The sequence below is a fragment of the Coptis chinensis genome, chromosome 4 (assembly GCF_015680905.1).
Source record: "Coptis chinensis isolate HL-2020 chromosome 4, ASM1568090v1, whole genome shotgun sequence".
NCBI lineage: Eukaryota > Viridiplantae > Streptophyta > Magnoliopsida > Ranunculales > Ranunculaceae > Coptis > Coptis chinensis.
Window position 1 is genome coordinate 107,253,466 of NC_141459.1, and position 25,252 is coordinate 107,278,717.

General features: G+C 38.1%; 2 protein-coding genes and 1 pseudogene across 4 annotated transcripts in view; 2 read left to right on the forward strand and 1 right to left on the reverse strand.

Moving 5' to 3' along the window:
• LOC147506783 (signal peptide peptidase-like 2) overlaps nucleotides 1-7,195 on the forward strand; it is a 57,977-nt gene extending 50,782 nt beyond the window's left edge. Inside the window, 4 exon segments of the mRNA XM_086558824.1 lie at nucleotides 5,688-5,830; nucleotides 6,348-6,418; nucleotides 6,601-6,684; nucleotides 6,786-7,195. Coding sequence (XP_086414950.1) covers nucleotides 5,688-5,830; nucleotides 6,348-6,418; nucleotides 6,601-6,684; nucleotides 6,786-6,886 — 399 coding nt within the window. The 3' untranslated portion in view covers nucleotides 6,887-7,195.
• The window catches only part of LOC147506785 (putative disease resistance protein RGA1), a 49,812-nt gene extending 35,754 nt beyond the window's left edge, over nucleotides 1-14,058 (reverse strand). The window contains exons 1-2 of one of the 2 annotated variants that reach the window (XM_086558822.1): nucleotides 10,705-14,058; nucleotides 10,569-10,612 (exon numbers count right to left, since the gene is read on the reverse strand). In XM_086558822.1, the coding sequence (XP_086414948.1) occupies nucleotides 10,815-13,628 (2,814 nt within the window). In that variant the 5' untranslated portion in view covers nucleotides 13,629-14,058 and the 3' untranslated portion in view covers nucleotides 10,569-10,612; nucleotides 10,705-10,814. Of the gene's footprint in view, nucleotides 1-10,568; nucleotides 10,613-10,704 lie in introns of those variants that run through there. The other variant, XM_086558823.1, reaches the window with a different exon arrangement.
• Nucleotides 1,479-7,195, forward strand: LOC147506788 (phosphoglucan, water dikinase, chloroplastic-like; annotated as a pseudogene). Its single transcript, XR_015193911.1, has 11 exons — nucleotides 1,479-1,708; nucleotides 1,823-2,404; nucleotides 2,743-2,828; nucleotides 2,915-3,046; nucleotides 3,157-3,488; nucleotides 4,260-4,344; nucleotides 4,742-5,061; nucleotides 5,688-5,830; nucleotides 6,348-6,418; nucleotides 6,601-6,684; nucleotides 6,786-7,195. The product of XR_015193911.1 is annotated as a phosphoglucan, water dikinase, chloroplastic-like (transcript).
• Nucleotides 14,059-25,252: the final 11,194 nt, after the last annotated feature.

The window sequence follows — 25,252 nt, forward strand, 5'->3', positions numbered from 1 at the left end:
AGGACAAGTAATCCTGATCAATGGATTCAGGAGCATTGTTGCATCTAGGGCAATAATCACCAACACCAATATGTCTTTTAACTAAAAATTGTTTAGTAGGTAGAATGGATCGTAAAACTTGCTAGACAAATTGTTTTATTCTTAAAGGTGAGTTAATCTTCCAGATAGCCTTCCATGTTTTAGTATTTAGAGTATTGAAGTTTTGAATTTCAGTAGACAAATTGTGTTTCATGTACCAGTTATAGGTTGACTTTACAGTGAATTTACCATTGGATTCAACTGTCCAAATCCATTTTTCCTGATCAGAATTTTCATATAGACTTAGTTTGATATTATATATAGCAGTAGCAATATCTGCAGTGAATAAGTCATCAATAATATTTTTATTCCAATCATTATTAGTAATAAGATCTGATACATATATAACAGTACTGCTAGGAGGAGGACCACTAGGTTTTTTATATGGAATAGTGGGGATCCAGCAGTCAATGGAACTATGGAAGTGTCCACATTGTTTCGCTTCCTCTGTCCGAGTATAATTTTAGCAAGTAGGTTATTCACTGGAATGATATCTGAATACTATTCAGTCTAATGTTCTTTTATCTAAACAGGGTGCCCAGTCGAAACTTCGTAGGCCTTGTCACTACGAGCCAAATTTTGAACCTTATGTAACGAAGTACTCCACTGAAGGATTGCAATCTCCCGCGCATTGTAAGTTTTGCATTTATTGATCAACTTTCATCTTTTTATTGTGATGCGTTATTAGTTCTATTATGGTGTTTGGGGTTTCTAACCCAGGTGCACGGCCCACCTCCCACAAACTTTACTAACTAAGCTACGTTGGCTCCTGCTTTGTACTGTTTCAGTGTGCTTGATGTACTACTGTACCAGCAAGGTTCAGGCAGTACCAAGGTGGAGCTTCCTTCCTAGCTATTGATGCACTTTACGGTCATTAGAGAATTGGATGGCGACCAGCCCGACCTGAAGGCTCTCCAGACGACGCTAGTCAATTTCAAATTAACCAGCAGCCTTGCCATGAGGGGGCGGGGGATATGCCAAGAAAATTCAAATTCATGCCATGCATTAGGAGTTTCAAGTGCTATTATTTTGCACAACTGTGAAGATAATAAATTCTCTCCGTGATCACTTCCTTGTATATTTTATGGATACATCGACAACTTCAAGAGCAAGTTACTGGTGAGATCCTTGTCTATGTGAGTTAGAAATGCTAGGCCATGTCCCAGATAGCTTCACTTCTTCAATGTAGATGAGACGTAGTAAAAGTGTAGAACTGTTGTCAAGAAATCTTTCGAGATAGCAAACTCATTCTATAAGTGATCCCAAAAGGTCGACACGATAACTTGGTCACGGGGTCTTCACATTATTCTATTTCTAGCACACACAAATATCTATGGTCACACGTGGCAGTAGCTGACGAACTAACAAATCTATTTCCCATGTCAGTTCAACACTTTAACCAGAGCATAGCTCAAAACTTCATTTCTCACTCCACAAGCAAAAATAAAAATAAAAAAATGGCTTCTTCCTCTTCTCGTCTCTTTAACTTCACTTCAACTTATAAACAACCCCTCTTAAATCCCACAACCTCAAATACAACAACTTTTCACAAACACAGAATCTCATTCCCTTCTTCTCATGATCCGAAACTTGGCAGAATCACTTGCACTGGTGTTTCCTTCGCTGAAAGGTACTTCAAAGTATATATTTTATTCCTATCCTCAATTTTGCGTAACCCCTTTTGATAGTTTTGTGTGTAAGTAATGATCAATGACTAAAAATGTGTTCTTTTTTATGTTAATAGAGAAAATATGTCGAAACAAGGAAGTGGGAAAGTTAAGATTAAGGTTCGTTTAAATCACCAAGTTAAGTTTGGTGAGACTGTGGCAATGTTTGGGTCTTTGAAGGAGTTGGGATCATGGAAGAAAAGTTTTAAGATGAATTGGACTGAGAATGGGTGGGTTTGTGAGGTGGAATCAAGAGGAGGTGAATCTGTTGAGTTTAAATTTGTTGTTGTGAAGAATGATAAGAGTTTGAATTGGGAAGGAGGTGATAATCGAGTTTTGAAGCTGCCGAATGGCGGTAGTTTTGAGTTGGCTTGTCATTGGAATAAGACTGCTGAAAATGTAGAGCTGATACCTTTTGGTTCAGGTGATAATATTGAATTGAAGGAAATTAAGGATGGGTCTAAGAATGCCGAGGTGGAGAATGTAATTGGAGGAGAGCCAAGTCCTTTTGTTGAGCAATGGAAAGGGAGAGCTGCATCATTTATGAAGTCTAATGAGCATAGAGATAAAGAAGTAGGAATTGGGATACTAGTGGTCTTGAAGGCTTTGCTTTGAACTTAGTGATAGGTGATCGGAATGGTCGGAATTGGCGGCGAAAGGTATGATTCTTCATTGTAGTAGTTTTTAATTGCCACAAACTTTGACATGCAAATTGCGGGCTGGAATCCAACTTTTGGCTGATGCCATTCAATCAAAGTTGGATTCGTCTTACAATTCTCCATCTATTATTAACCTTCGCTCAATCTTCTTAGTTCTTGCAATCCTTTTCTAGTTATGTCAGTTGTTTGTTTAAAATATCTTCCTTCTGCATTATGGTTGTTGGTTTACTGGTTATTCTGTGGAATGCCATTAATCTATGTAGACTGCGATCTTTCTTCTCTGTTAAACTTAATATGGTCTTTACATTTTAAAATATTTGCCTCTGTATGCAATGCAGCTAGAAGTTGTCCGTGAACTGTTGGTAGGTAACGGAAACTGGTGATCGCTTTGGAGGCTCTGATATACTCTTCTGTCTATCTTAAGGTTGTGCAATTATTGCTTGCTTCAAGTGTTGTTATTGAATTTGTTTTTACAGGCCTTAAGCTTATGGCAATATGTTTCTTGTGCAGTGGATAAATATAGGGCAAATTCCATGCTTTGAAGATGGGGGTCATCACCGACCAAACAGACACGCTGAGATTTCTAGACTCATATTTCGCGAACTGGAGAGTATGTCATACAGGAAGGATACATCTCCCCTGGTAACTATGTTTGACGGAGTACTTTTATGCACATTTTCTTTATTGAACCTAACAGTCAAACCGCACTTCTATTGCTAAAGAGTTCTTTTTCTTTATTGAACTATATTCAGGAGATACTTGTTATTCGCAAAATTCATCCATGCCTTCCATCATTCAAGTCAGAATTTACTGCGTCTGTTCCCCTTACTCGAATAAGAGATATTGCTCATCGGAATGACATCCCTCATGATCTCAAGGTTATATATATATTGAATTGCTTGGTGCAGTGATTAAAATTTTGTTGTCTTGTATTAAGTACTGAATCTGTTGCTACCGAAGATCTGATTGCTACCGAAGCAATGCTTGCCAGAATTACGAGGAACCCTGGGGAATATAATGAAGCATTTGTAGAACAATTTAGAATATTTTATAATGAACTGAAGGACTTTTTCAACGCAGGAAGGTATTTTGCATGATTCCTTTTGAATATGACCTGACACGCACAACATATACATGCTATTCTCAATGAATGTCGCGGTTCTCCTTATTTAACAAGATTTATTTATAACTTCACAATGTTCGCATGTTCTTATTATTTGTTTTGTGAATTTTCCGAAAATGACCCTCATGATACATGAAAAAGAAAAATAATCCACAGAATCTTCTGAATGGGTTATTTTTTGTTTTGGTTTATCAAAGCTTCATGTGCAATTACTTACTGATGATGCAAGTCCAACTTTTTTTTTCTACATAACTACTTGATAGGCATATGAAAGATGCTGCTCATGTCTGTCCAAATGACCATGTCACACAGTTATGATCTACTTACTTAGTTGCTCAAAGGATCTTACTACTCCAGAGATGAAATTTTGTTAGAGTCCCGCCTCCCTGGACTTTATAGTTGGCATGCATATTGTCTAGATAACCCGTTTTTGTGTGGTTAGTTTTGTAGTAGGTTGGTTCTTCTTCTCCTCCTCTCTCTCTCTCAAACAATTTTCACAAGTACTTGGTTCCTCTTCTTCTCTTTGGTTTGCTTTCGCCTTATGAGTTGTTATTTAAAACAAAGTTAAGTACTTGAATTATCGTCCATGAAACCGTTCTAGGAATTAACTTTACTTTATTTCTTTTGTGGAATTTAGTAACCGTAGCTATAGATATAAGTGATTTAATTTTTATGTGAAAAATAGAATCGGCGACAGATTTGGTGTGATAACTCTTACACGTGCTATTGCAGCCTCACGGAGCAACTTGAATCAATTAAGGATTCTCTGGATGGAAAAACCTTATCAGCTTTTTCTTTATTTCTAGAGTGCAAGAAGGTATTTATGTTGTGCTTTAATTGCTTTGTTCTCATTTGTAGGTGAAAGTTATAGTTTCACCCAAATCAGTTATGCTGTTAATCAAGCAGAGCTGACATATGCTACACAACTCAGGTTCTCTATATTGATTTTTTCTTAGACTCCTAATGAACTAGAATTGCAAGTAATGAGAATGTTGTTTCATCGATGGAAAATTTAATTAATGTCCACACGAATGAAAGATGGAAAGGCTAAATTTACTCATTTCGGTCACTTGAATGCGTTGGGGCAAATAAACTCAGAAAAATCTATATATAGTTTGTGGAGGTCATATGGACCTACATAACGTGGGTACTCTCAATAGATCCTAATCTTGAACAGCAAATGGCTAATATATGGGGTGAACTGTATTTTGCAGAGTTTAGACAAAGTGGACGAGCCCAGCAATTTCTTGAAGAAGGATGGGGATGATCTACTGATGAAAGCGTTGCAATTTTTGTCGTCTTTAAGAGCACTGCTTGTGAAAGGTCTTGAAAGTGGCCTTCGGAATGATGCCCCTGATGCTGCAATCGCAATGCGTCAAAAGATCTTTTGAGATAAGATAAATACTTAATTATCATGTTTCATGATGGAGTGGTTTCCTGAAGTAAAACATTTTTTCCTAAATGATCTTGCTCCTGTGCAGTGGCGCCTTTGTGAGATTGGGCTTGAGGACTACTCTTTTGTTCTTTTAAGCAGGTACATTTAAAAGATTCCTCTGATTTAGTTCTTATTATGTGCAATAGTTATGGTCTATTTTCAAGTACTATTTAGTCTTTCTATCTGGGGTAATGCGTTACAGATTTTTTTTATGATCAGAGGTAAATATTTATTAGTTGATACTCTCACAAATAGTATTAACACGTAACAAGAAAAAGAAGGCAATAAGCACCTTTCTTGGCGGAATGAGGACTTATGAACAAGGACTTAAAAAAACAATCCATATAAGCTGTTTCAGGTGTTTGACTGAAGGTCAAATATCTATGTTTTCATTTTGTTTTTATGAATTTTATCGCAATTACGCATCATGCTTCTACTGCATCAGCTTTGTAGAGCCCATAGCTCAGGGCGGTGTACACATTACATTGGAACAATGTGGTTTCTGTGGTAGTCCAGCTTGCCTAAGTAATAGTAAAGGAAGAGAACATAACCAAGCTGTTAGGAAAAGAAGGATAATTAGGTTATTATGTAAGGATATAGTAGTCATTTGTTAAAGTGCAGTTAATGAGTTCATCAAATGATGTAAAATGCCGAATGTTCATGTTGAGAATTATAATGTACAAATTTCAAGCAAAATCTCATTTTGGCACCTCTTTAACTTATAGGTTGCTCGTGGTGATAATAGTGGCGGAGAAGCCATTCCTATGTTATTGAGAATCCCTCGATTTTTTGATCCTTGGGGCGCTTACGATATGATAGGATTTGGAGATATTCTCTTCCCTGGTTTACTTATCTCATTTGCTTTCAGGTACTATTTCATGTAGTATTTTACTAGGAAACTTGTTATGGATGTTAGATAACCTAGAGAATGATGGGAAAGTATAATGAGCAAATAAATCAGTAGATAGTAAAAGAGAACTATTTTGTTCCATAAATTGATGAAAGAATTAATTGTAATCCTCGAAAGTTGTCGGATGGTACTATGAAACTATTGAAGAAGTCCTTTGGTTGAAGGAGAAGTGCTTACGTACAACAAATAAGGAAATTTGTGGAGAAACTAAAAGATTTATATAGCTATTATGCTATGTGGTCATTTTTTTTTGACCCCCCTCTTAACTAAACTAATTTTTGTTTCTTGGTAAAGAACAAAAGTTTGAAATGCTCACAAGTCACAATAGCTATTAAGTGCTCTATAGTTGCTATAAGTCTCTCTAGCTGAGGAATATAAGGATGAAGGCATTATATTATAAATAGAAATGAAAGTATGTATAGTGCTCTATTGTTTCACTGTTTGTATCTTTTATGGGTTCACTTGGTTTATGCAGATATGACAGAAAAAGTAAGAAGGGCATCTTCAATGGATACTTTCTGTGGTTGGTGATTGGTTATGGACTTGGTGAGTCTCAATTCAGCAGAATTCTTGAAAATCTGTTTCTGAAATAATTTCCACCGTCCCTCTTTCTCATTCGAAAGTACAATAATCTCAAAATGCGCTTTCAATTTCCTTTTCTCTGTATTTCTTTATATATCCGTTTGTGCATTTATTAACAGAGGGTTTTTTCCACCTATTGCATGCAGGTCTCTTCCTTACATATTTTGGTCTATACTTGATGGATGGGCATGGCCAACCTGCACTCCTCTACCTTGTTCCATGTACTTTAGGTAATGAAATGCTAGATGCCATTTGAAGTTGTTTTCGATTACAGACTACATTTTTTTTTTTTTTTTTATCTATAATTTCTTTTCCTGATTTTTCGGTCCAGGGGTGGTTGTTATACTGGGTTCTATTAGGGGAGAGCTGAGACATCTTTGGAACTATGGGAGTGATGAATCCACGTCCATTGAACGTTCGGGAGAAGCTTGAAGCTTAGACTTGTATTTAGCAGAAAATAAGAACTGCCCAGAAAAGGATTAGATACTTCTGATAATCCGATAGCGACGAACGAAGAGAAGCACCGATTTCGAGATAATGCTTGCTTGCCCTCAGTTTTGTTTGCAAGAAGCTTGCTGTTGCTTAACAATGAAGTTCAAATTGTATTGCTGTGAAATTAAAAAGTAATTATACAATTCAATGTTTGTTGTGCCATATACTCCATTGGCCATTGCTACAGCGGAAAAAACTGCAATGAAAGTCCATGTTTATATGCGTATATGTAAAAATATGTTTCAATCCTCCGTGTGAGCATTTGTTTAGTTCTTCGGAATCTGTAATTGTCTTTATTATTATAACCCTGTTAAGATTGCTGCTCAGACTTATCAGTTTCTCATAATTAATAAATTAAAGTGTTCGAAGTGTAGTAGTAATGGCTATGCTCTCACTCGAACTAAGTTTTATAGGACCCTTATTTTTGGGAGAAACAAAATCTTGAATGTGTTCTTTTAACTTGGCGCCATATTTGTTTTCTCATAAATTGAAAAATCGACTCAGATGAATAAGATGCAATGTCTTAGGATATTTGCATCTATGATTTGATGAGTTTAATTTTTTGCACTTGGTGGTTTGAGCATTCAGTACATGGATTTAGATGAGAATTGGTTGATTTGCTGCCAGACCAGTATGTGTTTGTTTATCAGTTACTTCAGAGCTAAAAACGTTATGCTGGAGACAATCAATTTACACATCCAGTCGTATATATTATAAAATGTTAAAACTCAAGCAAATATAGATGTGGTCAATGGCAAAAGTAATTTATATACTATGTGCTCAATGGCAGAAGTAGTTGACCTTTGATTTGTGGTACAAAGATTCATGAATAGCTATTAGATGTGCACTATACAAAACCGACAAAAATAAGTAGAGAACCCTGCCGACTTTAATTTTTCAGAAACGAACTGAAGTGCAATGAATCTTCATCAGTATACTAGTACAACAGATTGTTCAATACCTTTGCTTCATAAACGGTAGTTACTCATCATGAGTTACTACACTCTTTTTGTCACACGCACAAGATATTGGGTGACAGATGCGTAGATCTACCTGGACCTTTAGGTAGTGAAAATGGATTTTATACTAGTCCCAAAACTCTTCACTGCCAAAGGAAACAACAATAAAGTCTATAGTGAGGATTTTAATACAAAAAGTTTTGATGGATGTCAAGCAGAATTAATAACACAAAAAAACCAAGGCTCGGAATTTTTTTAAATCTATAGAGTTCCATAGCTATACCTGACTTGCGGAAGAGCAAGCAATGAATAGCCTTTTGCATCTGTGTGCATGTCCATCACAATCACTGATAGCCTCGAAAGCCCCAAAGCATCCACGCCAATTAACTTTTTAATCCTGGACATAAAATTTAACACTAAGTCACACATTACAAGATGGAGGTGTAGCAAGTGCTAAGAACATTGATGCAAGTCTTTAGAAGATCCAAAATTTGGAGTTGATTTTGTTGACATATAAATCATATGATGCAGTAAGTATGCTCAATCACTCATTCACTTGTCATAGCCAATCTGAGGCCCCTCTTATGGTTTCCTTAATCTATTTAAAACAATTAGACGATTAACTTAATTTATTTCGCTAATTTGGACTTTGATTAAGATCTTTTCACTGATTACTTCGGACCATCAGTTAGCCTGCACCAAACAACAGAAACGAATGTGATACATTACTGAGTTTTTATCACTTCTAATGGAAAGCCCTATTGCCATCAAGATCTGATAATAGATTGATCTAGGAAAGATTTTCTTTTGTAAGTAAAATTTATTAATTAGGATGTAACAAGGATACAAATGTGAGAGAGAATCTCACTAACATGGTGCAAACCGACATCCCAAGTCCTAGTGGCCGTTCTAAAGAACTCCTTAATAAAGGTTATGCCCCTATGACAACCGACGTACAACTCCCAACCAACTACATTCCGAATGTTAGACAAGAGATTCCAATTTTCAAGCCCATCACTAGCAAATAAATCATCACTAGCGAATAGGCTTTGGTAGTTTTGGTGATGTCATCTAGCAGAGATCAATAAATGAAACTTTTCAACTATTTGTAGGGAAAAGAAAATCGTGAATGTTCTTAATCTATAAATCATAATAACTTGGACATTATTAATGCAAGGGAACCTGAGAAGCTCCAACGATCTTATAGCAGATGTACTGATAAGTGATAACAAGAATTGCTGGGTTCCCTGGATCAACAGTTCCCTCTAAAAGCTTCCCTTCGAAGAGCTCTTCTATGACGTTCCAAAAGCATCCTTCATATGTGTGCTTAAAGCCCCAGCATCCTGATCCAGATCCTGAGATAGCTCCAGATCGAATACATGTATCTGGACACAAAAAAATCATAGAACAAATTACAGCATGAGTTGATAAAACAAAAAATATTAAGATGCCCACTATAAAATTGGATTCGGAATCGTGCAATAACCACTTAGAAACTTATTGTTGGTAAAAAAAAAATAGCATACGAAGTTCATAATTTATTTGTAACTTGCGCATTTACATAGCATAGAGTGCCAGACACAGTTTAGTTTGCCATCGTACAAAATATTAGGAAAATTCTCCAGAACTAGTTATGAATGAGAAAACAACATTTTACAAAATATCTACATTACAGTTAGATAAATAACTAGGCACATTGGCATTTGGTGTCAAAGTATCCAGAATGGATTACTGCCTGCTACTTGTTTAGTAAACGATATTCGCAGCATTTTGAGATAGAGTATGATCAAATGATCTGCAGTGCAAATGGTTTTCCATATCTAAGAAACAAATCCCATTGTTTCTTTAACTACAACTACAAGTTATCAACAATGTAGCTATACAAACACTAACAATGAACTTCAACATTAACAGTTTCCATAGAAAGAAAAACCCTTTTTCTTCCGCATTGCAAATACCCCTTACAGTGAAATCAATTTCCCAACATTTTTAAAACATAAAAAAGAAGAAAAGGTGCATTATTCAGACTGCAGCTTACCTTCAGAACCCTGGACTGTTTCTTTTCCTCTTCACTGAAGTAGGTGTCATATTCAATAAATTTTCCAGCCTAATTACAGGGAAATTTTCAGTGAGTTGCAATAAAATGAAATCACCTCTAAAATTATTCAATCCTACTAAAAACTCTGTTACCTTTTGAAATCACCTCTTTCATATCTTTTTGAAGCCTCTTTCATATCTTTTTGAAGCCTTACATATTTTCCAGCTTTGAATGTTACATTTCCTTCCTCTTTCTTCTTACCAGAGGCTTCAATTTTCTCAGGTGTGTTCATGTCCAACGATTCTCTCTCCTATTGAAAGAAAAGGAAAATTTTAAACTCACTCGTACCAAGCAAAATGCAAGATCCATACAAAGAGAAATCACACTAAATATACCTTGACAAAGGCTTCAAGCTCAACTTCATAATATAATGTGGAATTTGGGGGAACAACAACCATATTCTGGAGCAATAGTTGACTCTGCAACCTCCCCTTTCTTCATTGTCACGACAGCTCTATCAAGTCCATCAATAACTTGCTCTGCAAAATGTAAAGACTACACTTCAGTATCAAGTTTAATCATGATAACAAAGAAAGCATGCCAAATCCAGCGACGTGAAAAATTACCTTCATCCATCTTGAACTCAAATAGCTCATCATCTTCAGAATACTGTCAGACAAATGAGATAATATTAAGCTTTATTATTAATTGAAAAAATAAATATAATTAATGAATACTGAAATGAAGAAAAAGGGAAGGACCTCTTCTTCTCCTTCAATTGGGCTTCTGTAAAACACCAAATCTTCTTCATGTTTTCGTTCCATTGTGTAATGAAAAATGAAAAATGAATTTTCCGGCCACAAGAACTAACTCAGTTTCTGCTTTTTTTAATATCTTCACCATCAATTTTAATGATGGAAATGTGGGTTAAGATGCTCCAGTCCTCCTCTCTGCTACGTTCTCTCCTAGTTATAATAGGGCATTCCAAGATGTCCAATTCGCGAAGCATGGTGAGTGGTTTCAACTCCTCTGGCTTGAAATTAAGGGATTCACAGAATGTAAAACTCAATTGTTGAAGTGACGTGAGTTGGTTTAATCCTTGGGGGAGAGAGGAATGCGGAGAACGCCAGATCATAAGAGTCTTGAGGTTGTTGTTGTGGGTGAGGGACATTAACGATTCTGAAAGAACACCTACATCGTAGTATAATACCAGAGTTTCAAGCCGAGGAGGAAAAAGGTAGTGCGGTTCCACCTTCAAATTTGGGCAATTACAAAGGTCCAAGTATGTAATATTGGACATCATCCTCATCCAAGTAGGGAGCGTGGAGCCAACATAGTCTCGTATAAACAATCGTTCCAAGCTTTCTTTATGTGGTTCCAGATTTTCAAGAACACCTTCCATCCTTCGTATCTCCTCTTCGCTGCTGACGTGTCCAATATCTCGCCCATCGTCATGTCCGAAATTCAACCTCAATTCTGAAATGTAATTCTTTTTATGGAATTCTGCCTGCTTGGCCTCATTCACACTTTTTACATGGCTTAACCCCTTGATGGATAGGCTTCCTTTTAGAAAATTGAGATTTCCTAGTTCCCCAATCACAGACCCTTTGCTGCTTCCATCACTCACAACAAACTTAATTAATGTTCGAAGCTGACTCAATCTCTCAATGCCTCCTCTAGGATAATAAATTAGATTCTCTGTGCTTTTAACTTCCAGATGTCTTAGGTTAGAAAGCTCCCCAATTCCTTCTGGCAGTTTGCAAAGGCTCCTACAACTGTTAAGCTTCAGCGTTTGCAAATTAACTAGACTTCTCACTGTCTCAGGCAATTCCTTCAGTATTTTATTGCCAGACAAATCAAGGTACCGAAGATGTAATAATCTACTCACTTCACTTGGAAGTACTACAAAGTCACCATTATCATATGCACCACTCAAGACTAAGGTCCTAAGACATGTCAACTGGTGTAATGCAGAAGGTACCGACCTGGACGATTTGGCTACCAGAGTGTGTAACTTCTTCGCTTCATAGATAGATGGATTCTCTACATCATCAACTGTCAAATGACGAATCTTGTGACTGCTAATTTTCTCATTATTCACCAAAACAGAACAATCAGTTTCTGTGAGGTACTTGGCAAAGTCATGTACCAGATCATGCATCTTGCATCCAACAATGTTTCCATCTTTGTTTTTCTTAAAATCTTGGAAGAATGAACGCATTGCCAGAGCATCAAAATACTCGACACCAACCCTCTCTAGCTCTCTTGCTCCATTAGAGCCGAGATAACCTTGAGCCATCCATAGCTTCACCAACTCCTCCTTCTCCATGTTCTGGTCTTTTGGGAAGATTGCACAGTACATAAAACATCGTTTCAAAACTGACGGCAAAGCGTGATAGCTCAACAGAATAGCAGGTAAAAAACCTTCTACTTGTGTTTCCCAAATGTCACTTTCTAATACACCCATCCAATCTTCTTTTGCTTGTTTGAATTGCATTAGACTTGCTAATGTCTTGACAGCTAGTGGAACACCTTTGCACTTCTTCGTGATTTCTTGTCCAATTCCCTTCAATCGTTCCTGCTCTTGTTGTGTTCTTCCCCAAAAAGCTACTTGCTTAAATATGTGCCAACAGTCGTCATTTGACAATTGTGCAAGCCTGTATATATATGAGCCAATCATCTTCGCAACTCCCTCGTTACGTGTGGTAACGATGATTTTGCTTCCTCGCTTACCACCATCCAGAGCTAACCTCAATGGCGTCCAACATTTGGAATCATCAGTCCAAACATCATCTAGCACGAGCAAAAACTGTTTTCCCTTTACAGAGTTGCACAAATGTTGATGTAGAAGTTCCCACCCAACCACATTTTCTGGTGGCTTCTTTCCAGTAGCTTGTGCAGCCTGTGCAATGATTTCTCTGGCAATCCTTTCAAGATCAAAAGGTTCAGAAACACAAACCCATATTTTCAGCTCAAAGGTGGTCGCTATAGTTCCTTCGTTATACACTAGTTGCGCAAGAGTTGTCTTGCCAAACCCAGCAGTTCCAACTATTGACAAGATAGGTATACGAGCCCGAGTTTCTTGTTGACTAGTCTCACATAGCAGCATGCTAAGTATCTCTTGTTTGTCATGATCCCGACCGAATATCTCTGATACATCCACAACAGAGCTAGTGAGTTTTGATACATCCACAGCAGAACTAGTGAGTTGTGGAGGTTGTTGAGGTTCCGCGTGAAGGAGGTGTAGTTGGTCCTTGTTGAGAGCAACCTCAGCAAGTCTTTCTCTTATGTCCTTAATCCTACGAGCAATGTCATGGCGTACACCAAGATGTTTAAAGCAAGCACACAGAGATAACAAGTAGAAACGCTCCCTGTTGGCAACAAGAGAGCCGTCAGCAGTAAATCCCTCTATTTGTGAGATGAGAATCTGTGTGTTCCATTCGTCCAATACATCATCTGCATCATACATCACATCTTTGAGATCTTCCAACCAAACCTTAACATGCCTATCATGTATTTCCTTCTTTTCAGCATCTTCAAGCACCTCTTTGATCAGAGCGAGCTTAGTCCTTAGTTTTTTTACTTCTTGACGAACGCCAACCACTAACCGCACCTCCTGTTCAACTTCATTTCGAAATACTGAGGCCAACTGGTCTATGAGTGCAGAAACTATTGCTTCAGCCATTTTTTTTATTGATCAACAAAGAAGAAATGAGATACAAGAAGCTTTGGCTGCTCTAGTAGATTTTGAAGGGTGAAGACCTGGGAGAGGAAGACCAAATCAAGGAGAGATACAATGCAGCTCGAATGAATTATTGATGTTAGGTTGTGGAAAAGTGGAGGAAACGAATGGCTTTTGTTTAAAGCAATAATGACTTCAACTTTAAACAAGTAACACCTCTTAAACCCCACAACCTCAACTACAACAACTTGTCACATAACAACATATTGTCATTTATACATGGTTCCTCGTGTTAATAAGAAATTATATATGATGCTACAAAGATGTTGCCTTGACGCAGCTTCAGCCATGTTTCTTCTTTTTTTTTAATCAACAAAGAAGAGAAGAAAGTACATACAAAAAGCTTAGGCTCCTCTGGTAAATTTTAAAGTATGAAGACTAATAGAAAAAGGAAGACTAATCAAGGAGAGTTTTTTAAGTCAATTCCACAACCAAATGAATTATAGAAGTGGGGACAACAAAAGTTGGTTTTATCTCTTTTTTTCGTGGTCCTGCTATACATGTTAAGCCAAATGAATTATTGATGTTAGGTTGCAAGTTGCAACATGCATGTGGGGACTTCGAATACTTTTTGCTGTAGAGGAATCCAATGGCTTTTGTTTTGGAGGAATCAAATGTTTTCCACACGCACATAATCTCATTCCCTTCTTCTCATAAGCCAAAATTTCGCCAATATCCTACGCTGAAAGGACTAGGCCAATATCCTAAGCCAATATACTACGCTGAAAATGGAGCTGGATACGTTTTACAAGTCCAAGTGAAGTTTTACAAGCTGGATACGTTTTACAAGTCTAAAGTGAAGTTAGGGGATAAGTGGTAAAACGCGCCAAGTTCAAGGGTGAAAACTGCATTTTTGCCTATGTAAAAGTGCCTTGCATTTCCCTTCCATCAAGTGAATGAAGTCATGTATAAGTGCCTAAGTCTAAGGAGACTACCACTTCAATCAGATAGTTGCCAGAACCGATTGCAATTCATTGGAGGAGACCCTGATTGGTGGAATAATTTGGAGTGGAGGACGAAACTATCGAGTCCAGATTCGCTCCTCAGTCCCAACTCTATCAATCATTAAAAAGAATAGCGGCGGCGGCGTCCTGGAGCAATGAACGGCCTCAACAAGAATATATATGATCTTTCAGACTAATAGTCAAAGGGGGCGCTTGAAACTTAGATACTACAGTTTTTGTTTACATTTATGCATCTTTGTTACAGAGACTTCTTAGTCTCTTATTGCTGTGTTTACTATGAGTGTGACATGATCTACTACTTCTAGCCTGTTTGCCCTACCTATTTTATCTCCATATATGTTAATGAATATGCACTTGGAAATTAGACTATATATATTCTACAGAGAGATGCAAAATGCATGCAAGCCTGGGATAGAATCTGTTACAAAGCTCTTAGATAAAGAGAGGGACAGATGCAAGACAAAACAAATACAATTCCTACACTGTATTTGCAGATGCACGTGGAACCATACGAAACAGTGAAACACAGAACATCAGCGTCAGACTCCGCAATTGGTTTTCCACCATGCACAAGAAATGAAACTTTCTGTGATAAACTGGGTTATACTTCAAGAGCAAAGAACTCTTGTTGGTAACATCCTCATTTACGGTGTAATCTATCTATACCCTTTTGTTTTCATCCCCATTTCACTCTGTGACTAAAAGGACTAGGCCATGTACCAAATAACGTGTTCCTTTTGATGAGATGGTTATCGTCTTATGAAAGCACTTTCAATGCAAATGTGCAATTAGAATGGTTGTGGTGTGAATGTGTGATCAGACAAGGTTGCTGACTTGTGCATTACGACTTGATATTCAAAGGTTATGGAACCACTCTGACTCTGCAACGACTGCAAGTGCCCATTTTATAATCTGTTAAAATAATTGTTTCTGGCCTGGGGTTATGTAGGGCATTAAACCATTAAATTAAACAAGCTGAGCACAGATGAAAAGCATACAAAACTTCCTGGAAATATGCAAGGATGTCATTGCTGACATCATGAAAGTTACACTGCAAAGGATGTTATGACTGATGCCTCCACCTCTTAATAAGCCTACATTACAACATCACAGCATGTGAGCACGCGATTGAGTAATGAACTATGAACTTACAAATCGAGAGTAACAACATGTTTCTAAATTACATATCAAGTAACTTAATTGGCACAAGTTTGTTTGGCAGAAATGTATACACCCAAAAACTTCAGCACTCGCATGGAAATTGATGAATGACTTGTGCAGCCACTGTAAGAGAAAGTTCAGAGAAGAGGAATTGCTCTAGTTTCTAGGCGTTGTGTGGAAAAACAAATCTGAAAGCCTACATCACATACTCTGGTCATGTCCTTTTGCTAAACAGCTATGGAGGTGGGCAGCAAGTAGGTTCAAGAACAGATGCAACATTCAGAACTTCCAGAGTGCCATGGGGGCAATACAAAATAGGAGTAAACAATTGAAATTCAGAGTCTGAGTTGAATTCTAGGGTTTACTTTCTCTGTTCTCATGCTTCAAACATGATGCATACATAAGCATCTCCTTGAAACGTGATATGACAATGGCATGGAATGAAGAGTGCCATCACATGATATTGCAACATATTACGTTCTTTGTATGTCTTAGTGCACTTGTGATTCATATAGTCCACTGAATTCAGTATACCAAAAGAAATAAATCAAATTTAGAATAGACATGGCAAATGGTGTAGTTCTTAATGCATGCCAAATTTGATTTTGCTCATTTGTATATCTCTTTTACAGGAATACACCTTGGTAAAATGCATCAGCTGACCGATCAGTTACTTAAGAGCCAAAACTTAATGCTGGAGAGTGGAGATAATATAATCAATTTATACATCCAGTCGTATATATTAAAAAATGTTAAAACACATCCAAATATAGATGTGTAGTGAAGGAAAATGTTGTATTTTTCTACTAGCTACATCAGCTGCAAGCAGAACTTTACCGCCAACTCACACCATCACCTTCTTGTGCTACGTTAGTTTAGTAGAACTTGTGCTCGTATATACTATGTGCTCAATGCATAAGTAATTCACATTCGATTTGTGGCACATAGATTCAAGAATAGCTATTAGATGTGCATTTATACAAACACGCCCTCCCCCCCCCCCCAAAAAAAAAAAAGTAGTGGAGAGCGCTGCCGACTTAGTTAAATTGGATAACTTTATTTTTCTGAAATGAACTGAAGTGCTATGAATCTTCATCAGTATACTAGTACAACACATTGTTCATAAATGGTACTTACTCATCATGAGTTACTCCACTCTTTTTGTCACTTGCACATGATATTGGGCCGTAGAGACAGATGCGTAGATCTCCCTGGACCATTAGGTGGTGAAAATGGCTTTTATACAAGTCCCAAAACTCATCACTGCCAAAGGAAACAACAATAAAGTCTATACAGTAAGGATTTTAATACAAAAAGTTTTAATGGATGTCAAGCAGAAATATTAACACAAAAAAAATCAAGACTCGGATTTTTTTTTAAATCTATACAGTTTCATAGCTATACCTGACTTGCGGAAGAGTAAGCAATGAATAGCCTTTTGCATCTGTGTGCATGTCCATCACAATCACTGCTAGCCTCGAAAGCCCCAAAGCATCCATGTCAATTAACTTTTTAATCCTGGACATAAAATTTAACACTAAGTCACATATTACAAGACGGAGGTGTAGCAGGTGCTCAGAAGTAAGAACATTGACGCAAGTCGTTAGAAGATCCAAAAGGCGAGTCAATTTTGTTGACATATAAATCAATTGATTCAGTAAGTATGCTCAATCAAGTCAACATGTAATTGTATAGAGTAGATTGCTCCGTAGTTTCTAACACTCGTTGACTTGTCATAGCCAATCTGAGGCCCCTACTTAAGTGTTTCCTAAATCTATTTAGAATAATCAGACGATTAACTTAATTTATTTCACTAATTTGTACTTTGATTAAGATCTTTTCACTTATTACTTCGGTACCATCAATTAGCCTACACCAAACAACAGAAACGATACATTACTGAATTTTTATCACTTCTAATGGAAAGCCCTATTGCCATCAAGATCTGATATTAGATTGATCTAGCAAAGAAGTTCTTTTGTAGTTTTGGTTTTGGTTTTGGTTTTGGTTTTTCTTCTTTCTTCTTTCTTCTTTCTTCTTCTTCTTCTTCTTCTTCTTCTGTGTCTTGTTCTTAGTTCTCACACATTTGATTTTATTTACACCCAAAACATCTTTGAGTACACCCACAGTCCCACACCCATACTATATCGATATACGTCGATATTAAAACGCTGAAATTTCGCAATACGGTTGTCGATATCTCGCTCGCTTGTCAATCATTAGCTCTAAATCACGGACGCGCGTGGATGTGGACACGGACGCGGTATGGACGCCGGTCGGACGTGGTCAATCTAGTCAAGACGCAGTCAACTAAATCGGACGCGGGTTAAGACACAGTCAGGACGCGGTAAACATGGTCAGGACACAGATTTTGACCTAAACAAATAAAAAATAAATCAAAATAATATTAAAAAACTCAATTTTTTCATTTTTTTGTTTTGTTAAGACTTCTGACATATTTTTAAAGTTTGATTAAGATATATTAAACTTAATTTTGTAGCTATTTATCTTTAATAGTTTTGAATTTATGAATGCTGATACATTTAATTTAATTTTTAATGTTTAATTTATATAAAATAAAATTATAAATATTAATTAATTTCTGCGTCTTTTGCCACGTCCGTGTCTTATTTTTTTGAGATATAACCGAGTCGCTCGTCAGTGTCCGCGTCTGTGTCCATACAACATAGATCATTAGTAATGCGCATTTGGGACATTGTTTATGTTGATGTTCTCCAAAAATGGTCGAAATAAACTCTATGAATTTCACTTAACAATATAATGAACCTAAATCACACAAACATAACTATATCATGATATGCATCCTTGGACCTAACAAATATATGGATGATTGGAATGATTTCATTTTAAGATTAGCTAGGATCGGAGATGGTGTTATACGCGTTAGTTAGTTATATGTATGCGCATGCATCCACTGAACTTAATTGAGTCACTAGCTAATCTTTCTCACAACCATCTAAGGGTCGACGCTGAAGAGGGACGACTACTTATTACGGAGTGACTGGGTGGCTCAAGAGTAGAAGCAAGGGAGAGTGAGGTGGATCAAATATTAATTACAAGAAGGGTCTCAATATCTAGAGGGGGAGGTCAGGAGTTGTGTAGTGATTTTTGTCCCAAGAACTGCTGGATTATCTACACGTACGTTCAGGGGCGGCTCAAGACAATCAGGGGCTCTAGGCAAAGTTCAAATGCCAATGGATGCGAGGAATTTTTTTGGTTAGAGAATGCGAGAGAAACGTTGGAGAAGGCGAGGGAAACAAATGGTTATCTAACGTTATTTCATAGATTCCAATGTGCGTTATCTAACCCTTAAATAAGGGCCTGAAAAACGATAGTGGGCTGAAAAGAAAGCATTGGGCTGAATTATATTGGGGCCCCTTGGACTACGGGGCCCTAAGCAGCTGCCTATTTTGCTAGGGGGTTGAGCCGGCCCTGCGTACGTTTGGCAAGAAAGTGATTAGTTAAGAGATCAACACTAGTGGAAGATCTATGGAGCAAAGGAAACTTTCAAGTTATAGCTGAGATTCCACGTACTTCCGGACCCAGTACAAGTGGTTTCTGAGTACCCCACTGTAGGCTTGGACTCAATCTTTAAGAAAGCATGGAAAATACTTGAAGAATAAGATGATGGAATCTTAGGATTGTACGGCATGGGCGGCATTTAAGAAAAAGCAACTGTGAGTTTCTAACAAAAATTGGTGCTATTTTGACTTTGTCATATGGTTACTGATATCTAAGAGCATCTTTAGCAGAGAATTTGGTGTTTTTTCAACTTAAGGAGAACTACATGTTGATGAAAACACCAAAAAAATACCAAACTAAACACCAAATCGACCAATATTTGGTTCCAGGATTTGGTCTTTGTATCAAATCACTCACGCGTTTTTGCAACACCGCGTGGGCTTCTGGGCTTAAATGGGGAACTACATGGGCGGTTTTGGCAAAACCGCGTTGGCTCGACTTGAACTTGATAAGGCGGTTTTGGCAAAATCGCGTGCATTTTTTGAAAATTAGAAGCTGCGGTGCATAGAACTTGAAAAATTATGAGTTGTGCATAGAAGTTAAGAAATTAACACTTGTGCAATTGAAGAAATTAAGAATTGTAATTCAAAATCGAAAAAATTAAAGAAATTAAAACCTATGATTATGATTATGCGGTCCAAAATATATGATTATGATATAATCATATAATATCCAAAATAATCCAAAACCTATCATATTACATCAAATTTATTTTAGCTCTTCTTCTTTCGCTACCACTCGATCCCTCTCCTTTCTATTTGGACGCTCAAGTCGCTCTTCTAAGTTCCTAATCGAGGATGATGATCTTCTATATCGCAGACGGAGGTTAACTACTTCAACCCTAAAGTTCTTCATATCCCCGATATTTTTCGCGTGTACACTTACTATGCGATATCCTCATAGGCTTTCCGAAGTCTCGTCATATGCGACGTTGGGATTGCCGATATGTCCGAGAATATGCCTCCTCTCTTTCTTGGCTATAATGATACTGAGGCAGTCCTCGTCCCATCAAATATAAGAACCCGGTTCTCATATCTTTCAGAACCTCGGCTTAAAATCCAAGAAAATACGAAGTGTGAGTACATATTATATATATAATGAAGAAGATAAATAAAACAATTAAACTCACCATGGTATACTGATCAATATGCGGCTCTAACTCAAAGAAACGAGCATGAGACACCTCAAGAATGGAAATATAAGTAGGCTCCCCATCAGGTCCACACACGGCAAACATCTGAGGATTACTGGCAGACACAGGAGCTGGCTGATATGCATTTAGAGGTTGTGGGTTGTAAACAGGCTGTGGCGGATGAGGAATACGTAGCTCACGTCTCATCCCTTCCAGGCCCACAAACTAGAAGTTGCTAGCCCGACCAACAGGAGGCAACAACGGACCCATGGAGACACGGTTCCACCATCTATAATCTCGATCGGTAGCCCGCTTCAACAACAAAAAGAAACGCGATCGGCCAAGGACTACGGGCATGGCATGAACTTCATGAACTTGAATTCTACCCGGACTTTGCATCACTAACATCGGCATGGGAGCACATGGAACTCCATAACGCCCAAATCATCCGCCTCCAACTTCTATCGCCACAATTACCAAACCCGATCCATAATGCGGCAAAAACAACTCGCGGACGTGACAACACACAAGCATCTTTATGCAATTTGGATCATCAAAGGCAGTAGATAAACGCCAAGGTCTCCACTCAATAGATGACAATGATCTAATATCAATCGGAGCACGAGCCATACATATATTATTCCTAATCTGCCCTTTGTTACGAGTCAAGTGAGGCCCTGACCAACTAGCAAATCTAGGGTGAGTATCAGCAATCATGTCTATGTTAGGACAAAGACATCGAAAGTACTCATAAAACCAAATCTCTAAAAGTCCCGTGAATCCTGGAATCTGAGAACTTCTACTTCCGAATGTCTTTGAAGCTTTATCTAACGTCGATATCAATGTGGCATATACTAAGCTACCCAGGTCATAATCTTTCATAGTATGCAAATCAGATACATAAGCATAATATCCCAGTCGTACCGTAGAATGACCATTGGGAAACAAAACATGCCCAATAAAAAACATCAAAAAAGCCCTAACATACTGATCAACAGCCTCACTACCCGGTAGAACAGTCAAAGCTAACTCCGCTCGTGTATCAAGATGTAAGAGGGGTTCCATATATGGAATCTTAATATGAGATAGCTTAATCGTAAGAATCATAAGCATCCGCACTCCAAACGAGGAAAACTCACAAGCATACAATCAATATTCTCATAATTTGTATGAAAAGGTATCGGTTGGCCTATATCGATACTCAACCCGTAAATCATAGTGAAGTTTAGTGGTGTGAACCCTAACTCCGCGACAAGGAAAATGAAATGTATGAGTTCTACTCCACCATCTTTCTATTAAAGTTATGACAGCGCCCAATCAGCCTTCTCATAATGTCAGATCAATCAAAATACCCAAAGGTGTATACAAAATACTATCTCTAATATGTACAAACTCATCCAAACTCCTAATAACCTTCCACTACTCTCTAACACCAAGTAAAGCCGATCTAACTTCGGTGAGTCAACAACATGCCGATATTATAAAAAAAAAAATGATGCGATAAGATAAATAATTAATTGGTCCAACTCAACTAATTAATATTCAAAATATTTAATCAAAACTAATTAATTACGAGTATTAGCCATCGCGACTCGACCGTGTTTTGTATCACGTGTAGAAGACACAACTTCCATATCAAGTGCTTCTCCGGTGTAAATTGTCAATCAAAGTCGCTTCCGATACTCCATTACATAGAGATGTCTATCACCGCAAGACGACATCCCTCGGATTCTTCTTCCCCACGTTCTCCCCAATCGTATTCTACTTCCTCATCGCCAATGTCGTCTGTGTGTACTGCCAATCATCACCGTCGAAAGGTTCAAAAGGATCCATATCAAATTTTAAGAGTTTAGGTAGGTTTTTTTTTTTTTAACTAAAGAGAGGATTTTATAATTGTGAGAAGAGGTGAAAGTGACTGAACCACGCGGCTTTGGTGCTGTATATATAGAAGTAGCACGCGGCTTTGAGAACACCGCGCAGTTTTGCCAAAACCGTGTGGGCTTGGGCCTGTCAGTTGGGCTTTAGTGGCGCGGTTTTGGCAAAACCGCGTAGTTACTTGGTGTTTTTTTGGTGTTACTCCTAAAGTTGCTTGGTATTTTTTTGGTTTGGTATTTGGTTTGGTTCAAAATTTTTTGTGTTTTTTTGGTTGCTCTGCTAAAGATGCTCTAAGGATGTAAACTATAGCATTTGGGACTTGTTCAAAAAGACATTGGAGAAAGCTGGGATTGTCATGGCGGATAGGAAGGATCGATCTGGCAGCTCCAAAGACATATTTAATGTCTTAATGAAGAAGAAATGTGTGTGGAAGACATATATGAGATTTAATTTTGATTTTTCAATCATAAGAATACAACTATCCGACTCTCAAAATAAGTCCAAGGTAATATTTGCCACGCGGTCGAGGATGTGTGTGGATTCACTGAGGCGCATTTGAAAGATCAAGGTTGGAATGCTTGAATTGGGACCGGGCATGCATGGACACTTTATTTCGAAGAAAATAGGACAAGATGCCCTTGATTCTCTTTCAGAAATATACCAAAGCTAGCGGTTAGCTAGGTGAAACGTTGCTAAGGAATGTCGTGGTCTACCTTTACCACTTATCACCTGTTAAATTGCCAATTTATCTGAAAGCTCAAAATATATATAGAAGGGGCAATTCTATGAATATGAGGCTCAGAGGTGTTGGGGATTATACCAATACCAATCGGTTCCCCCACTACACAGATAACTTGTATGAACACACTTCAACTCCAGATAAATTCTAAATATCACAAACTACCTATACTAACATGCCCAACTCGCTAAACAACTATCAACAACAAATAATAATGTAAAGCAGTAAAAGACAAACCACAAAACAAAGATTTACCGTGGTTCGGCCAATGATGCCTACTTCCACAAGAGCCAGTTCTTATTAAAGTGGGAAGGAAGATTACAATCTCTCCTTTCAGTCTCTCACCTTACTAGATCACTCTTATCTCTTTACAGGGTTGTATCTCTGTAAAGGTTATCTCTCAATCTTGATAGCTTTCAAGATTGGGTTTCTCTCTCTTTGTTTTAGTCTGGATTCCAATCCTTCTGACTTGGTTCTCTCTGGTTAGGTTTTCCAAAACCTTGATTTTGGTTTTATACCCAAAAACCAAATTTCGTGATTCTTGTGGCGAAACCCGTACGGGCGCTTCTTACAATGAGCTGGCGCTGGTCGCGCTTAAAAACATCGGACCGAGCGGCGAAGAAGTCGCTCTGAGCGGCGCTTCGGACTTAATCCGACACCGATTTTTCTCTTTCTCTCCGCTCTGTTTTCTCCTCATGTGAGGGATAACTCAACAATCTCCCCCGAGCGATTGTGGGGGCTTCCTCCATGCAATTTCCAAATCAGCAGGGGAGTGTGTTTGCCATTCCGCAATAAAGACAACAAACATCAAACTTACCTTCGGTAAGACTTTGGTCATCATATCCGACCCGTTCTTGTCGGTATGGATCTTCTCGATACACAAATGTTTGTCTTCGAAAGTACTTCTCTAATCCAATGATAACGCACGTGTATGTGCTTGGATCTAGAATGAAAACTTCGGATTCTTGCTCAAGTGGATGGCGCCTCGACCGTCACATAGAACTACAAACTGTTTTACGCTTTAGCCCTAGTTCGTCGAAGAACCTCTTCATCCATAGCAACTCTTTGCAACACTTTCGATTGCAATGTAATGTTCAGCTTCAGTGGAGAGAGGGCAACACACACTTTTGCAACTTAGATTGCCAAGAAACCGCTCCCCGCAAAAGTAACCGGATAACCGGAGGTGGACTTCATCGAAGTCAACATCACCGCCATGTCCGTGATCGGTGTAGCCTTCAAGTAAGGGTTTACTTCCACCAAAGCACAAACGATTTGGAAGTGCCTTTGAGATATCTCAATATCCACTTAACACCTTCTCAATGCTCCTTTACCCGGATTTTGTGAAATCTGCTTACAACCCCAACGGCGAAAGCAATATCGGTCTAGTACACACCATGGCATACATCAAATCGCCCTAATCGCAGATGCATAAGAAATCTTTTCCATCGACTCGCTTTCATGCTCACCCTTTGGACACATCTCTTTGGTCATGCGGAATCGCCACCAAGCGGACATAACCGACGGCTTTTGCTTGATCCATGTTGAATCTCTTCAACACCTTCTCAATGTAGCTTTCTTGAGAAAACCACAACTTCCCACTCTTTCTGTCACGAGTGATCCGCATCCTAAGTATCTGCTTTGCTTGACCCAAATCCTTCATCTCAAAGGACTTACTCAAGTCTTTCTTCAGCTTGGATATCTTGTTGATGTTTGGGCCAACTATCAACATATCATCCACATACAGCAATAGCACAATGAAATCTCCATCTGGAAATCTCTGAACAAACACACAATGATCGGAAGTAGACTTCTTGTATCCTTGCTTCGCCATAAAGAAATTAAACTTTATGTACCACTGTCTCGGTGCTTGCTTCAACCCATACAAGCTCTTTATCAGCTTGCATACTAGGTGCTCCTTGCCTTTGACCTCAAACCCTCGGGCCGATCCATGTAGACATCTTCTTCAAAGTCTCCATGAAGAAAAGTCGCCTTAACATCTAGTCTTTCAACCTCTAGGTTCATACTTTGCGCCATACCCAATACCACGGGATAGAAGTCATCTTTACTACAGAGAGAAAATCTCATCAAAGTCAATCCCTTTCCTTTGACCGAATCCCTTCAACACAAAGGCGAGCTTTGTGCCTTGGGTGAG